The sequence below is a fragment of the Sciurus vulgaris genome, assembly GCF_902686455.1.
Source record: "Sciurus vulgaris genome assembly, chromosome: 11".
NCBI classification, from domain to species: domain Eukaryota; kingdom Metazoa; phylum Chordata; class Mammalia; order Rodentia; family Sciuridae; genus Sciurus; species Sciurus vulgaris.
Genome location: NC_136472.1, coordinates 114,446,486 through 114,463,063, shown reverse-complemented (window position 1 = coordinate 114,463,063; position 16,578 = coordinate 114,446,486). Strand labels below are relative to the sequence as shown.

The 16,578-nt window shown below is 52.2% G+C and overlaps 1 protein-coding gene and 1 long non-coding RNA gene across 3 annotated transcripts; one reads left to right on the top strand and one right to left on the bottom strand.

The window, feature by feature from the left end:
- The first annotated feature begins 1,503 nt into the window (after positions 1-1,503).
- Positions 1,504-2,314, top strand: LOC306640047 (large ribosomal subunit protein eL27-like). Its single transcript, XM_079103899.1, has one exon. It carries the CDS (start codon positions 1,772-1,774, stop codon positions 2,204-2,206), a length of 435 nt encoding a protein of 144 aa, XP_078960025.1. The 5' UTR covers positions 1,504-1,771; the 3' UTR covers positions 2,207-2,314.
- A 4,911-nt stretch (positions 2,315-7,225) lies between these two features.
- On the bottom strand, positions 7,226-16,371 carry LOC306640050. Of its 2 annotated transcripts, none has more exons than XR_013757728.1 (3): positions 16,279-16,371; positions 12,557-14,633; positions 7,226-7,269 (listed from the first exon to the last, which is right to left on the bottom strand). It is a non-coding gene; the product is annotated as an uncharacterized lncRNA (long non-coding RNA). The 2 variants fall into 2 exon arrangements; XR_013757729.1 differs by lacking the exon at positions 7,226-7,269 and having other exon boundaries at positions 11,212-12,755; positions 14,557-14,633.
- Between the last annotated feature and the right edge of the window lie 207 nt (positions 16,372-16,578).

The window sequence follows — 16,578 nt, the reverse complement described above, 5'->3', positions numbered from 1 at the left end:
GGGCCAGACCCCCCCACCCCCCAGAGGGAGCAATCAACCCGGGAGCCGCAGCACGGCCGCTTGACATTTGATGGGAGCCATTATCAGACACTTACGCCCAATCAGGCCTCAAGTGCCTCTGAGGCCCCTCTGCCACCTCCTCATTCCAGGGAGCATTACTGGGAGGAGGGGAGGCTGAACCCACCCAGGGTAGGTCCTCATCACCCCCTCCCCAGATGCCAGCCCCTCCTTTCCTGCCGAGGCCCCCAGAGCAGAGCTACCAGAAGCCACAGTAGGGTAACTCCAGAAGTGGGAAGCTCAGCTCCCAGTCTTCAGTAAGGCCAGGCCACAGCCAGGCTCAAAGGGACATGTACTGGGTCAGAACTTGGATTCCTGCTGGACCCAGGAAGGGCCCTGCCTCCCAAGCTCATGACTCTGGAGGTCCTGGAGCCCCCAGACAGCCACCTCCCCCTTAGCCAGGCTTCTCCCCTAGAACACATTCCAGAACTCACTCTCCGCAGCCGCAGAGAGAGAGCCATGACTCGGGAGTCTGATGGCTTGGGCTCCCCCATCCCCAGAAGAATGGTCAGACAAAGTCACCCAAACTTTTTTGCTCTGTAAAGAGAACAATGATACCCACCACCACACCTCTCTCTGCTGGAGGCTGTTAGAGAACCATGTTCTTTAATGTATAGGAAATCACTTGACAAGCTATCAAGTAAGTGCTGGGTACAAGTGTCCCTAACCAGATAGCCATGACAGAGGCAAGTCCAGGGGAGCCAAGCACAGGCGTAGCAGTGGTGGTGTGCCTGTGTGCGTGTGTGCGTGTACATGTGCACACATCTGTACAGGTTTTTTACTTCATGCCTCAGCAGCCCAGTACCAGTATTTCTTGGTTTGGAGTCACCTGTGGCTTTTCACCACCTGTGTCTCCATTTTGGCAATGAACCAATTGTATAGATGTGTTACAGCTGGAAGGCAGATATGCAATTTTGAGCTTATAAAATAAAGGGAGTAAAAAAAACCCTGTCCTGGGTTGTGACAGTGTGTAGGAGCCACAGAGACATGTACAACTGTGCTCTGTCAAAGAACTGAAGGACTCAAACAACCAAATGTGAAATACAGAGAAAGAGGGCAGGAGGAGGGTCATGGAATGATGGGTCCGGGAATCAGTCAATCCAGAAGGCTTCCTGGAGGAGGTGGTGAAGTCAGAGCTGGATTTTGGTAGGAAGTCTGGGTGGGCAGATGGTAGGAGAAACAACTTTGGGGTAGGATAGGAACGGATCCATTTTAAGTCTTTTGTTATCAAAAAACAGTAATTCTGATTCAGTTTTGTACAGCAATTTGGGATTTACAAGACTTTTTCGTGTGTATTTTCACATTCGAATCTCATTATAGTTGCTTTAACTAGACAAGTCAAGTCAGTTTTTTTTTTTTTTATCCCCACTTTATAGATGAGGAAACTAAGGCTTAGACAAGTAATTTCCCCAGTGTCTGGAAGCTAACGGACAATGGATCAGAGCCTGGGGCCCTTTGCACAGGTCTCTCCAGGACCCCACCCCACCAGCAAGTCTGTATATCCTGAGCTCCTTGGGGCAGGTCCCAGGTCTGGGTAATGGACTCTAGGCACTGCTTGGGAAGGTAGTCAGTAAAGGCCCTGGTGGCTTTACAGTCATATAGAAGTGAGCTCAAACTGCATCTCTGTGATCTTCCTTGAGTTTGTCTTGTTTATTCCTCTCTGAGCCTCAGTTTCCCCATATATAGATAGGTTATGTGAGGGTTAGAAGAGAGAATGATGGGGCTGTTTGCCGTCGAAATGGGCAAGTTCGTGAAACCTGGGAAGGTGGTGTTGGTCCTGACGGGACGCTTCTCGGGACACAAAGCTGTCATTGTGAAGAACATTGATGATGGCACATCAGACCGTCCCTACAGCCATGCTCTGGTGGCTGGAATTGACCTCTATCCCCACAAAGTGACTGCTGCCATGGGCAAGAAGAAAATTGCCAAAAGGTCAAAGGTCAAGTCTTTTGTGAAAGATTATAACTACAATCATCTCATGCCCACAAAGTACTCAGTGGATATCCCCTTGGACAAAACTATTGTCAACAAGGATGTCTTCAGAGACCCTGTTCTTAAACGTAAGGCCCGTCGAGAGGCCAAAGTTAAGTTTGAAGAGAGGTACAAGACAGGCAAGAACAAATGGTTCTTCCAGAAGCTTCTGTTTTAGATGACTTTTTTGTCATTTCCATCATTAAAAACAAAAATTTAAAAGAAAAAGAGAGAGAGAGAGAATGACTTCAAAGCACATAGCATTTGCTCAATTAACGATAACTCCTATCACTATCATCACAGTTATGAGCTCATTATTGCTAATCAAGAACACTTTTCAGCTGGCTGTTTTCACCAGTTTCTACCTTGTAGGCCACATGGGTCATTCAACACCCACACTGTGACCTTCTGTTACTATTTTGACAGCTGGTTCCCAACAAGTGCAGGCAACATACTGCCCCTCCGTCCACCTGGGCCAGGTGTCTAATCCAGACCTCACATCCTGGGGGACCTAGAACACTCGTCTATCAATTGGTATCAGGCCTGACCCCCGCAGCGACCTGTTGAAATCCATTTCAGTCGCCAGAGCTCTCATTTCTATTAAAACTCCATTTGCCAAGAAAGCGGAAAGGTAATTATGAATCCTAGTCTTAAATCACTCCGCCGCTGAATTATTAAAGGGAAGAATTAAAAATAATCAGGCTTTTTCATTACACTTCATAGCAGGGAAATTAAAGGTGTAAGAATGTATTTTTTTCCTCGAATTTAAGTATTCATTTTGGAGATTTATAGGGGAGTTGAAATGATTCCCTGCATACCCAGCTCTCCTCTTTATAAAAGGGGGAGAGAGAGAAAACCTTGTAAAATTAAAAGGGAGATAGAGCGAAGAAGGGATTTAACATAAAGAAGTACAACTGAGTGTTTTGCATTTTAATACATTTTTTTTCTGCACAATTACACCACTGAGTGATATGGCGGGGAGAGATTAGGCTGCTGCTAATTCCAGACACTGGGTGGTGAGTGGCAAAGGGGTCTCAGCAGTCGTTGGGTCAGAAAGGGCTGGCCCCAGATCTCAAGCGCTGTTTTGGTAGCCATGTTCCTCTGTCCTCTTCAGAGGCAGAAAATCCAAAGCACCATGCAGGGAGGAGCAGCGGCCTTGGACCCACGAGGAGGAGCACAGAGAACTTTCTAGTCAGTCGTCAGATCTGGAAGAAGGTGAGCAGAGAGGGAACGTGAAGTGACTCTCCATCAACATTCCTCACCTGTACCGGGCCCTGGCCACCAAGGATGAGGACAGACACAGTACCATCCAGAGCTAGGGGAGAGACAGGAGGATTCTGGAAGGCCTTAGAATGAAATCCCAAGACCCCAGATGGATTGATAAGACAAAGGGATTACTAACTCTGCCTTCCCTGGTCCCAGATGGTAGGGAAGGCAAGTCAGACACCCCTGGCTCAGATAAGAGACTGGTGTCAATGTCTCCCTGGGACTGGCTGCAAGGGGCAGGAAATTCCAGCGTGAGCAGAGCTGGAGGGGATTCACCCAGCCAGGCCCTGGGAGGAAGGGAGCAGCAGGGAGCCCAGCAGAGGCCTGCCCCCCTGCCCAGTGTTCTTACACTGCAGCAACTGGGAGCACTGCCCTCCTGCTTACCTTCTGGGGACAGTATGAAGACAAAACAAGAACTGGGTGTGCCCTAGCACATGAGCACCATTGGCGACAGCTGGGGAGTCCCAGATGAGATCCAGGGGAGAGTGCTGGGAGCAGCCAGGCCCATCCAGATGCGCTTCAACAGCAGGCCTGCCTCTCCATGGGGATGCCAGGCAGGATCACCTCTGTCCTTCTACACACACTGCAACCGCTGAACCAGGGACAGGGTGGGGAGAGGTGGCCCCTCCCCCAGAGCACTCAGCCTCCTCCCCACTCCCCGTGGTAATGAATTGCAGGGAAACGCTGCTGAGAGGTGTCAGAACAATTTCTATTAAACATAATTTCCTAATGAAAAGGTTACGAGGGAGCCCAGTAGAGCTAATCAAGATTGAATGCTCACTCCAACCACTCTGAGGGAGGGGACTTGAGGGCTGGTCTTTGGTTCCACCTGGTCTGGGCTACAGGGAAGAGGCCCTGGGGCCAGCTGAGGCCCTAAACAGCTTTCCGAAGCATCCCTCTTAAAGTCTTGCATGTGTTGTTATTTAGGGTCTGCAGGTGCCAGGCACTGCCGGGTGCCCCTGCAAAATGATATCATCATCCCCAATTTCAAGATGGCAAACCGAGGCTCTGAAAGATCATATGGCTTGCCCAAGGTCAACCTTTAGACATGAGGAAGCAAAGGCAGGATTCAATCTGGAATCTGATTAAACGTCAGGTGGCTTTGCCACCCTCCCTTCCCACCTCCAGGGTCCTGCCCACTAGGGGTACTTTTGAAGCCCTAGGCCCCAGGCAGGACCGGGACAGCACAGAGCAAGCAGAGTCTGCACAAGCCCTGTCCAGAAGCCCCATCTGTGCAGACCCCACCCTCTCCCAGATTGTGAATTTGGATGTCTGTGAATAAGAAATCCAGCATCACCAATGCAAAGTAGTTCTGTGACACATCCAGGTTGTCACAGGTCCCTACTGAGCCTCCAAGGGGCCCGTCTATCACTGCAACCAACTCAGGGCGGCCAGAGCCTCTAAAGGCTGTAAACAGGAGGCCCTGAACCTGTACACACACCCCACTCTGCTTCCAGAAAGGGTCCCTTGTACCTGAGCAGGGACCTGCCTCCTTCACTCCCCAACACCCTGGATCTCAGATGCTAAATTCCTCCGTCAGCGTTATGCCAAGGGTGGCACCAGGCACATAGTACTAAAGGAGGGTGCTGTTTCAGAAAGTTCAGAGCTTCTTCCCATGACCTCAGTTATAAGCTCTTTAGAAAGGGCCTCGCTCCCTGCTGGGAGGCTGGAGTGGAGGCTGGAGTGGGAGGGGAAAATGGTGTAGATCTGAAACTCAGTAGTAATGATCCCTGTTCTCTTGCGACTCAGAGGCTCCTGGTACCACCAGAACCCAGCTGGGGAGAGTTTTAGGAACCTCAGGGTTTGGCTTTGCCAGAGTTTTGAAATATCAAAAGTGTTGAAATATCTCTTTGGAGGGGGAGGGATGTTCCAGAGGTGCCCTTGGGGAAGGAGGCAGGCCCTTAGAGGCAGCCCTGGAAGATCCTCTGGGCATCTCACCACCACCCCAACGTGCTAGGGAGAAGGGGGTGAAGCAACACCAAGACCCAGATCAGTAGCGGATTCTCCTCCATCTTCCATCCACAGCCACGCTGGTCCCTCCGTGCCCCACCCCCCCACACCCATCCTTCTACACCTCTGATGAGCCCTTGGCTCTGCACCCCGTCCCAGCAGGGTGCGTCTCCCCATCCCTCATTACGATGAAGCTGTCACTGACTGCGACTGTCACGCATGAACCGGCCTTCCTGGGACCTTCAAAGCCTGGGAACAGCATGAAATATGCAACCGCCTTCCCAGCTCCCACCTTCTAATTGCTCCACGCAGATTAAACTTGAATGTTGAAGCTCTGGCTGAGGACAGCCAACGCTTACGATCACTGAGATGGGAGTGGATGTCTGAAGTGCTGCTCCCCACCCCACCCCCATCCTTCCCAACGAAGCCGTCTCCACTCGGCCCCTTTAGCCTGGAAGCACAGGCAAGGTCTTGCAACCAGTAGTTCTCAAAGTGTGGTCTCAGACCAGCAGCATCAGCATCACCCGAGAACTTCTGAGAACTTCTTAGAAATGCAAACTCGCAAGCCCCACCCTTTATCTACTGAGTCAGTAACCAGGGTGGGGTCCAGTAATTTGGAGTTTAACCAGACCACAAGGAAACTCTGAAACATGCTTAAGTTTGAGAACCATTGAACTAAAGATGGATTTTAGCAACCTGGAGTCTACATGATGGGGCTCTTTCTGGGTGCCAGGGTTGTGCTGTGGCAGGCAGGGAAGAAAGAAGTCACCTCCCCTGCATGGGGCGAGGGATAATGAGTACCAGGCTGCAGGTTGACCCTGCAAATCCTGGAGGCTGCAGAGGGGGAGAGTAGCAAGTACAGGGAACAAGGCTCCATGGTAGAGGGAACTTAAACGCAAGTGTGAAAGATTGGGCAAGGCCCTGGGTTCAATCTCCAGGACCACAAAAAATAAATTAATTAAATTAAATTAAATTAAATTAAATTAAAATATAAAATAAAATAAAATATAAAATAAATTAAATATTGGGGCCAAAATTTGGGGAAATGGGGGCAATAACTCCAGCAAGCCCCATGTGTGCGGTGCCTGTTTACCAAGGACTATCGTATTCTGTGTCTCATTGGAAATGAGCAGAGCAGGAAGGATCATCCCATTTTACAGAAGAGAGGTGCCCTGGCTGAGGTCTCAGTGCCGGAAGTAGAAAGTTGGGCCAGACTCCGCCCCTTTGACTCCCATTCCAAGGACCGGGAAGCTGCCGGATAGTCGGAGCCTGGCAGTGGCAGGCCCTCAGGGAGCTGAGGGCGGCAGGGGAAGCCCTGAGGGGCTGCAGGGAGCGTCCGGTGTGCCTGCTGCCCCTGCATTGCCATGCACAGTGCTCCTTTGGCTTGAGTAGTATCTCAGCTTGGGCGAGCAATGTGTTCACCCCAGCTTCAAGGGACCCAGGAAGCCAAGGAGAAGGGTGGGGTGGAATTTGGCAGGGAAGAGGATCTCAGGAAGGTCCCTCTGGTGTGAACAGGAGGGAAGAAGTGAGGCTGCAGCCAGGGATCAGGCACAGCCAGGTCCAGGATGGCTGTGGGGAGAGAGGAAGGGGACCTGGGAGGAGTGAATGGAGGGTCCCTTGACAGTGACACGCGGGCCTTACATAAGCCCTGAGAATGCCACCCATCCTCTTCTGGTGCCGTTCTCCTCATCCCCTTCCCCATCTCATCAGAGAACAGGCCCGCTGGGGAGCCAGCCAAGGAGGAAGGACTGCTAATCCCCTTTGCATGTTCTCTGCTCCCTCTGAGCTGTCCCCAGGGCCTGACCTTGGACAGAGGCCAAGTCCAGACAGGCCACAGAGCCATTCATCCCATCCAGGGACCCCAGTCTCAGCCCATCTCTCTTCCTCAACTCCCACCTCAGCCCCCCATCCACCCCTCTTAACACTGTCCCTCAGCTGAGAAGTCCCTGTCCCCTCCCCTGTATCCATTCCCCAAACTCACCTCCTGCAGGAAGTCTCCTCCTTAGTCCTCTTCAGTTTCTAGAACTTACAACCAGAAGCATTTATCAATTCCTCACTCTTCCATCTACTATCATTGTGATCACAGGCAAGTCACCTGACCTCTCTGGACCTTCGACTTCCTCACCCCATTCAGAGAGTGCTGTGGAGATCTGTGAGGGACTTGGCCACAGTGGGCACTCTACCTGATACTTCCTACTACTCAGGACTCCTCAGAATTGACACACAAACAAGAGGAGCTGTATCCTCCCTGAGTTCTATTCTCCCTGTGGGAGAGGGAGAACCCTCTTCTCTTCCTTCCCCACCCACGCTGCAGGCGCAGTGGTCCAAAGCCTGGGATGCAGAAATCATAGGCACACAGCAGGGGCAGAACAGTGGGCAGAATCCAAAGCAATCTATGAAAGCTCTCCACAGCCCACTCCCTTTGCCTTGGGGAAATGACAGTGGCATTTTCTCCAAAGACCTTCCCTCCTGGGAGAATGCTGCCCATGCTGACATTGACGTGCATTTGTTAACGCCCGGGCTCCTCCTTCCGTCAGTGAGGGCAGGGGGAGATCACGGCCAAGGTCCTTGAGAGCAGGAATCGTACAGGACACACCTCTCTGCCCTCCAAGCCTGCCAGAATGCTCCACCATGATCACAGTGAAGAGAGAGGGAAACAGAGGGAGGGAGAAGCCAATGCCTTAACCCAACCCCAAGTCTTTGGGGCTCAGGTTCATTGGGAGATCAGGGTAAGAATTCAAGTTCAGGCCAATATTAGGGTTGAGGTTAGAAGTGATGCTAGGGATTAGGAAGGGATGAGGGCTAGGGCTGTGATTCAGATTGGCCCTGGGTCAGGGGTGGGTTCTGGTTAGAGATGGGCTCTGGACTCAGGCAGGGGTTAGTGCTAGGTAGGTCGGAAAGCTCTGGTGCTTGCAGGAGGCATCGGCACTGAGGGCTGGGGTGAGAGCCTGCAAGTGTCAAGTCTGTCAGACCTCAGGGCGGAGGGGACAGTTGTAACCAGTTTTGCAGTACCAGGTGGGATCCATGGCCAGCACCACGGACAGCTCCACGGAAACCGCTCTTGTGGGCAAACAGCAGGTGTGGTTTCCCCAGTTCCCCAAGTCCTTCCCTGATGTCACAGCCTCTGAGCTCAATCACCCGAGACTGACTCCTGAGAAGAGTAAGACAACACCATACTCTCCAGGGAGGGTGGGGCTCTCAACTTGGATTCTAGTTGAGAAGCCTCTGCTTTGGACCTTTACAAAACCATCATCAGCAAATTTCACTCAATTCCCAGGTTCACTCTGCTTTACGTGACTTCTCTTATTCCTCTGATCCCTCTTCCCCATGGAGAAATCAGGGATCTCCCCAAATCCATGGCTTTCATCTCCTGTGTCCCCTTCCCCTTATGTTCCCAGCCCCTAAGGGCTGACTCAGGTGCAGGTGAGGGACACTTGGCAAGCAGTGCCTGCTTCTCTGGCCTGACTAAGATTTCTCCTTACCCCTGAACATTCCCAGACACTTCTACCACAAGCAGACAAGCCAGGAGTGGGTACAAGCTTAAGGGCCGTAGACACTGCACACACTCAGCCTCATGTCCTTGTGAGTCATAGGCAAAGACTTCCAAGGTCTTCACCCTCAGAACACCAATCCAGTCCCACAGAAGGTGAGGAGGGAAAGTCACCCTCATGTACTGAGTTTCTTCTGTGTGCCAGATTTGGTCAGCATTTTCTAATTGAGTCATCAAACTAACCCAGGGTGGCAGGTGAGACTATCCCATTTACAGATGAAGCCTGAGGCCCAGGAAGGTCAATAACCTGCACAGGACACCACACTGTCCAATAGCAGACCTAAGTCTGTTGACCCAAAGCCTACTCTTTTCCCACTGTACCTTGAACTTTGGTTGCCAAAAGGCCTTGAAACCAACTTGAAAGAACTCTCCACCTTAGCATCAGAAGGCATGGCCAGTCACAAACTCTGGCCTGGATAGCCAAGGTAATTTCACATCTCCTGGGAATCCCAAAGGCTGGGAAGAGTGGCTTTGTCATGCACCTGGGGTGAGCCCCCTCAAGGATCTAGGGGTTCACGTGAGCTGTCTCCTAGTGCTCAGGCAGTGGCCAAGCACTCAAGCAATATGACTTCCTCTGAGCTCCAGTCCCCAATGAAACACCTCTGATGATGTATCTGCGTGTGCCACAGATGCAGCCTGAAGCTAATCCCTGGGGAGAAGAGGTGGAAAATATCCCAGAGTCACTGACTCTAGTGCTGGGAATCTACCCAATAGATTCCCAGAATCTAAGAAGTCACCTGGGCTGGGGCAAAGGTGAGCCTGGGAGAACAGGAAGGCACTGGTCTGGGGAGGTTTGGGGGAAGCTGCAAGCAGGGCCGGGCTCTCCTCCTGTCCCTCTGTGGTAATTAACAGGCCTTTGTTCCTGTCCCTGATCTCGTCTGGCAGAGCCTTAATCATCCTCTTCCCTGCAATGAGCAGCCTTCTCATTAGGGCCTTAAGAACCTCTATTATAAACATGTAAATGGAACTCAACGAGGAGGGAAATATTTGACTGCTCCAATTTCCTTTGTGCCGCTGCCAGCTCTGGGCTGCGCACGCCCGCGATTTCATTGCTCAGCAGCCCGGCGCCAGCATGCTGCCCCCACCGACCAGTCGCCACCGACCGCTCCATCTTCTCCTATCGGAATTTAATTACTTTCGCTGGCGAATGTTTGGAGAACCTTTCTCCATCAATTGATTCTAAAGTCAGATTTTTATTTCAAGATACTTAATGGCACTTGAATCATTGATGGGAGCAGGTGGACCTGGGCCTTGGGAAACCCTATAACAAGGTTATGAAGGGTCATCACAGTTATCCTACTGCTTCTGTGCAGGTAGTATTTCAGTGAGCCCAGATGGATGGGAGTCTCTCTTCTTTAAGGTGTACAGAGAATCAGATTCCTGAGCCTCCATCTGGTCTAGACTGGAAGTTCTTTCTGATGTCTGCCTCATGTTAGGTAAAACTTTTTGGGGTGGGGGTAATGGGATTGAATCCAGGGGCACTTTACCACTGAGCTATATCCCCGGCCCTTTTTAGTTTATTTTCAGACAGGGTCTTGGACTTGTGATCCTCCTGCCTCAGGATCCCAAGTCCCCAGGATTACAGGCTTGTACTGTGTCCAGCTGAAACTTTTTTTAATTCCTGTTTAGTCCTTGAAGAAAAAGGAGGAGTTCCATTAGCTGGAAAGAAGACTAATGATGGGTTGGCATCCTTCTCAGTGGGACAATGGGACAAGGATGCTCTTCTCCTGCAGGCCTCTGAGAGCTGGTGTGATGGGGGCCCCATTCAGTGAGCCCTTCACAGGCCTGTCTCCATCTTGACACCAGGGTCCCAGAGACATCTGTCCCCACCTCCCTCCCTTTACCATTCCAAGTCTACACATCCACTCCACTCACTCATCAAAGCCCAGATCCCTCCCCCTCCTCAGGAAGCTGTTCTATACCATTAGGCCTTTTGCTTGTCCACTTGAGGAATGTCACCTATGTGACAGGCCCCTGTTGACCCACAGCTGGTCATAGGTATAGGTTGCATATGTTGCTGATTGGACAGATTGCCCCCCGAGGGCCTCTCCTTGGGGGTGAAGACCATTCTTCCATTGCTCTCCCCCTCACCACCCAGCACAGCGCCTGGAGTGGCCTACCACCCACACCAACAAGGCTGCCAGGACAGGGGGCAGGTGGGTAGACGTCCGGTTGGTGGGTGAAGGGTGTGTTGGCTGGAGAGTTGCTGGGCCAGTGGAGTGGTGGGGAATAGGCACCCTGTGCAGGGCCTCTGCCACTCAGTTTTCTATCCACCCTCTTTGCCTGGCCAGGGACAAGGGAGCTGGGCCCTCTAATGCTTCTCCTTTACTGCCTGTCTCCCAGATAGGCCTTGTTAGTACAGGGCAGGGAGCGCACTGCAGGAGGGAATGGCTTCTCTCCCAGGCCCCTGCAGGGGGTGTCAGCTGAGTACAGGTCCTTCCAGAACCCGAGGGCGGCCTGCCTTCCCCAGCACAGCAGCAAATGGCTCGGCCATCCTGTGAGCCCGGGCTGTGCCTTCTCTGGCAAAGGCTCAGGGCTCAGCCCTGGGAAGGAGAGTGGGACATGGTGGGGGACAGGGGGACAAGCCCTTCCAGATTTGCCCCTGCCCCTACCTCTGCCTTCCTGCTTTGTTTAGTTTTGTTGTGTTTCTGCGGTGCCAGTGCCGGGGATTGAGCCCAGGGCTGGTTGGTGCTCTACTGCTGGGCCACATACCTGGCTCTGTCCCTGTGTTCATAGTAGGTCATCTCCTGTCATAATTAATAGCTCTTCATATTAAACCTTTTCTGTTAATATTGCTGTGCCGTGTCTGTCTTCTGATTGGGCGGTGGAATAATGGGTTAATTGGTGCGTTGGTCAATTAATTAGTGGGTAATAGGGTAGTGAAAGAATAGGTTGATTAGCAGAGTGGTGGGTTAGCAGGTTGGTTGACTGGTAGGTTATCTGGTTGGTGAACTGGTCAGCATGTGCTTAGAGGTTGCTGGGTTGGTGGCGTGGCAGGGTGCGGGATAATAGGTTGGCTGGTGCTTGGTGGGTTGGTTAGTGGGGTGACGGTGTGGTGGGCAGGTTGGCGGACATGACTGGTTGATGGGTTAGTTGGAGGATGGGTGATGGGTTGGTGCTTCAGGCCTCGTAGGTGGCTTGGTCCACCCCCCAGTCAGAGCCACCAGGACATTTCCAAATTGCATTTTTCGAGAATCAGAAAAAGAGATTTTAGAAGGAAATTGCTTTCTCCCCTGCTCAGTGCAGATGGGGCTATTTTTTACTTGACTTTTTTTTTTTTTTTCCTCCCTTACAATCTCAGTAAAAAAAAAATGAAAACATGGCTAAAGCTTATCCCCTTGTTTGGGCCAGGCTTTATCCTTCCTGAGATCTGCAGAGGCCTCAAGATATCAGAGAGGCCGTGACAGAGGGGGCAAGGGTGGCATCTGGGTCCCATTTCTGCACAGAGCTCTCCCCCAGGGGCCAGGCCCAGGGAGTAGAGGGAGAGGGCAGATCAGGGGACCCCACAGCTGAGAGAGCAGGGCAGGGTTGGGGCAGGGTGGGGGCTTCACTGTGTCCCGATTCCCCTTCCAGGAAGGTCCCACCAATCTCTGCAGGTCCCTCCAGGTCTCAGGTCAGAGGCAAAGCACACAAGTGCCCGCATCCTGCCAGATTGACGGGACCTGAGCCAGGACTCTGAGGGCCACTCTCTGGAGGCAGCCAGTCTGGGCCAACTCCCAGCCTTGCTGGAACGTCTCTTCTCCCCTGCCACAGTCCTCTCACCTGGGAGGGGGCGAGATGGACCTGCACGGCCACCTCTGGAGTCGAAGCCAGGACCAGACTCGTATGCAGGTGTCTTGAGTGGTGAGCAGACTCCCGCTGACTGACCACTCGTGCTGGGCTGCTCACTATGATAAGAGCTTTAAATACATGGCCTCATTTTGTCCACCCAAGAATCTTACAAGGCCTGTTGTTACCTCATCTAAAGAAAAGAAATTCAAGCTCAGAGAGGCTACAGAACCACCTAAAGTCACTCAGTTAGCCAGACCTCAGGTCCCTGCTCTTGACCCCAACACTGCTGTGAGGTGCTGATCCATGTTTGTGACCATCCCAAGAAATAAGTGGAGGAGGAATTTCAGGGTGAGCATGAAAACATATAGTGTGGGAGACTTCTGGAATTCTACACAGGATAATAATGGTGGCTAATACCTACCCAGTGCCCTCTGCATGCAGGCACTCTGCCGAATGTTCTGTCATATTAACTCATTAACCCTTACAACAACCCTCTGAGATAGGTACTGTTATTACTCTGATGTACAGATGAGGGAACTGAAGCACAGAAAAGTGACTTAATTGTTGGAAGGCACAGGTCCTATTAGCTGCTGTGAGGTGTAGCCCCAGCCAGGACACGAGGGAGCCGCTTCCCTCCCATGACTCCCCTTCCCAAACTAGGACATATGTCAGGGGATGGGGACAAGGAACAAAGGCAACTATGGGCAGAGTGAGAGCCCAGACCAGGGCCACAGGGAGGCCGAGGTGCTTCTGCCTCTGACTTTCAGACTGAAGTCCCTTTCTGTCCTTACCACACCCTTGCTCCCCACCTCAGCCATCTAGTTTAACGCCACAGTGCTGAAAGAGGGGGGTGTAGTTCCAAGAGGGAAGAGAGGGGACATCAGTGGCTTGTGACTGTTTGGCTCTTGGTCTGCCTGGCTCTCAATATCCCTCCTGAGCGTCCCTACCTCTGGACCTGTGCCAAATGCTGCTGCCCACCCCAATCTATCCCTTTTGCTGGCACTAAACTTCAGATGACAAGTCACCCAGTCACTGTGATGGTGACAGGGAGCCAGGTACACAAAGGTCAGCACTTCCCCTGGGAATGAGACAGAAGTCCAAAGTTGACTGAGGGGAGAGAACTCATCAAAAGATGGCAGGTTGGGGACAAGAGTGCATCCCGATCCAGTAATTGCTGGGCCATAGGTGGGCAAGTGACACTGACTCTTAGCCAAGGGGCCCGACAAGGAGCTGTCCCCTCTAAACTTCCTCTCCAGGGATTCCTCCATCCATGCCCTGCCCCTCCCTCCACACAGACCCCCTACCACACACATTTGCACGTGCGTTCACCAATAACAGTAACCTATGCACATTTTGTTGCCGGAAGATTTTGAAATAGATTAAGTTGTGCACGATGACACACACCTGTAATCCCAGCAACTCAGGAGGCTGAGGCAGGAGGATGGCAAGTTCGAGGCCAGCCTCAGCAACTTAGCAAGGCCCTAAGCAATTTAGCAAGACCCTGTCTCAAAAATAAAAAATAAAAAGGCAAAAAGGTCTGGGGATGTGGTTCAGTGGTTAAGTGCCCCTGGGTTAAATTCCTGGTACAAAACAATATATATCAAAATAGTTTCAAAGAATGTATATAATACTATAGGATTAAATATCTAAAAGGGTAGTTTCACCAAAGCAATAGTAGGGAAGTGGATCCACAGGCTAAAGAAGATGGAAGCAGCTGGCAGAGACAAGTGAGATGCGGAGGTAGTGACTTAGGGAAAGACCAAGACAGCCTCCATCCCCAGCAGCTACTCATGGTCCTGGCCCAGGTCCAGGGCCCCTTTCCTATTAACAACTTTCAAGACACAGGGAAAAGGAAAGTGGGACAATGAGGTGAGATCAGAGAGGACATTTTCATACTTAGAAAATTTCACTAAATTAGTCTGGGTACAGGACAGCCACAGCAGCAAGGAAAACAGGACAAGATCCTCAGAACCCATGAGACAGACACTCACCTGCAGAAAATAAGTAGTCTGCCTATGTGTTCATTACACCCTTCACTGCTTCCAGGATGTTGCCTGGCGCATAGTAGCTGCTCAATAAAAAAAAAAAAAAATCCAACAAATGAATGAATATCAGCTTTCCAACCCAAACTAAGATTTTTATGGCACTTGGGCCTCAGGAAAAACCATTATCCATGGGTTGTCCTAAACAGGCCACGGAGGAGCGTGGTGGGCAATTCATTTGCTCATTCACTCACACACACTATGATGCTCATTATGCCCCTGTGTAGCAAGCACTGCTGCAGATGAAGTGGTGAACAAAATAGGAGAATTCCTGTCTACAGGGAGCTTTGACTGCGCTGGCAGGGGACGAGCAGTGCCCGATGGGCACAGACGACTGAGGCGCCGGTGTGCTGGAAGACTTTGAGTCTGTGGCGGAAATAGAAAGTGCAGAGTAGGAGCGGGATTGGGCCTCAAACAGGTGACAACCCTCCAACGGAGAACTGAAGGAAGCGAGGGAGTGAGCCAGGCAGACACCTGGGGAAGAGCAGTGCCTCAGGTCCAGGTGGGGCCCGCCGAGGAGTCCGGGGGGCTGGCTGGCACTTGAGCAAGGTGGGGGGGGGCGGGGGCAATGAGATGTGAGCAGGGCAGTGGCTGCGCGGGCTTGGTGACTGTTGAGAGCTGGGTTTTCCCAGGAGCTGAGGAGGGAACAAGATGCTAGGCACAGACTGAGGTCACAGAGGGGACTGGAGACAGGGTGGATGGGAAGTGGCTGTGTTCCAAGGTTCACAGGCAGGATTTCCCTAGGGGCTGGGCATAGGTGTGAGGAGAGAAGCAGATGAGCTGCTCTTGGTGACCTTCCCCTTTCAAAAGTCTCCACTGTGCACACTAGAGGGAGAGTTGTGGGCCACCTCCCCGCAGGCCCCTCGCAGCAGCCAGGGCCAGAGCAGTTCCCCAGCTTGCCTCCCAGCCCAGCTGGCACCCTCTGGCCACCAGCCCAGATTGGAGAGAGAGGGTTGCCGCCAGCCCCGGAAGGGTGGTCGAGCCCGGCCACAGGCCAGCTGTGGGTCACTGCTTCCATTCGGGTGGCAGGGGCCAGCTTGGCCAGGGGCCTCCAGCACAGGATGGCAACAGGTTCCTTCACAACCCCAGAGTCCACCCAGGAGAGCCACATTCACACACACACTCAGACACACACTCACAGGCGCACACGCACAGAGGCACACACTCATCCATCCATATGCCCATATTCACACCTTGCAGGTGGCTCCTATGCCAGTCATCCTGTTAATCTCCTCCCTTCCACATAAAGAGAAGAGATTTGGCCTGCCCAGAGTCCAGTGGTCTGCTGCTGGGGGTGTGGCTCCACGGCACAGCACCTGCTTTGCGTGTGCAAGACCCTGGGCCCAATCCCCCGCACAACCAAGGGAAAAAAATAAAAAATACAGTAGTCTGTGACTTTCTGTGGTTTGTTGACCTCACTGAGAATCCCATAAAAGCCAGGGACAGAAAAAGCACCCCATCTCTCTCTTTCTGTGTCTCTCTCGCTCTCTCACACACACTCCCATGCACACTCAATACTCTTACACATTCACACACTCGCTGTGTGGATTTGCACTGATTACACTCAATTTTGCATTTCAGGGGCTTATGCTAGAGGCCCCCAGGGACCTGGCTTGCCAGCCCTGAGCCCCAGCAGAGGTGAAGTCCAGCCCTCAGGTACTGGGCACCTACCTGGAGGCCTGAGGGTCTAGAAGCTAGTGGGGTGAGAAGGACAGGAGCTCTGGTCCTGAGGTTCTCTGCCACTTCCCTTCAGCAGCCCCTCCTTCAACTGCTTGGGCACAGGGTGGAAAAAGCAAGTAAGACCCTGGTCAAAAGGGGGAAGAAAAATGAGCACTTACTACACGCCAGGCCTGTGCCAGGCGCTTGGAACCCTCAGCTCCAATCCTGACACCTCAGCCAAGGCAGGCCTGAGGACCACAGCCTGTCCGCGGCGGGCTCCGAGGCCCCTGGGACCCTGACTTGGTCCCTCCA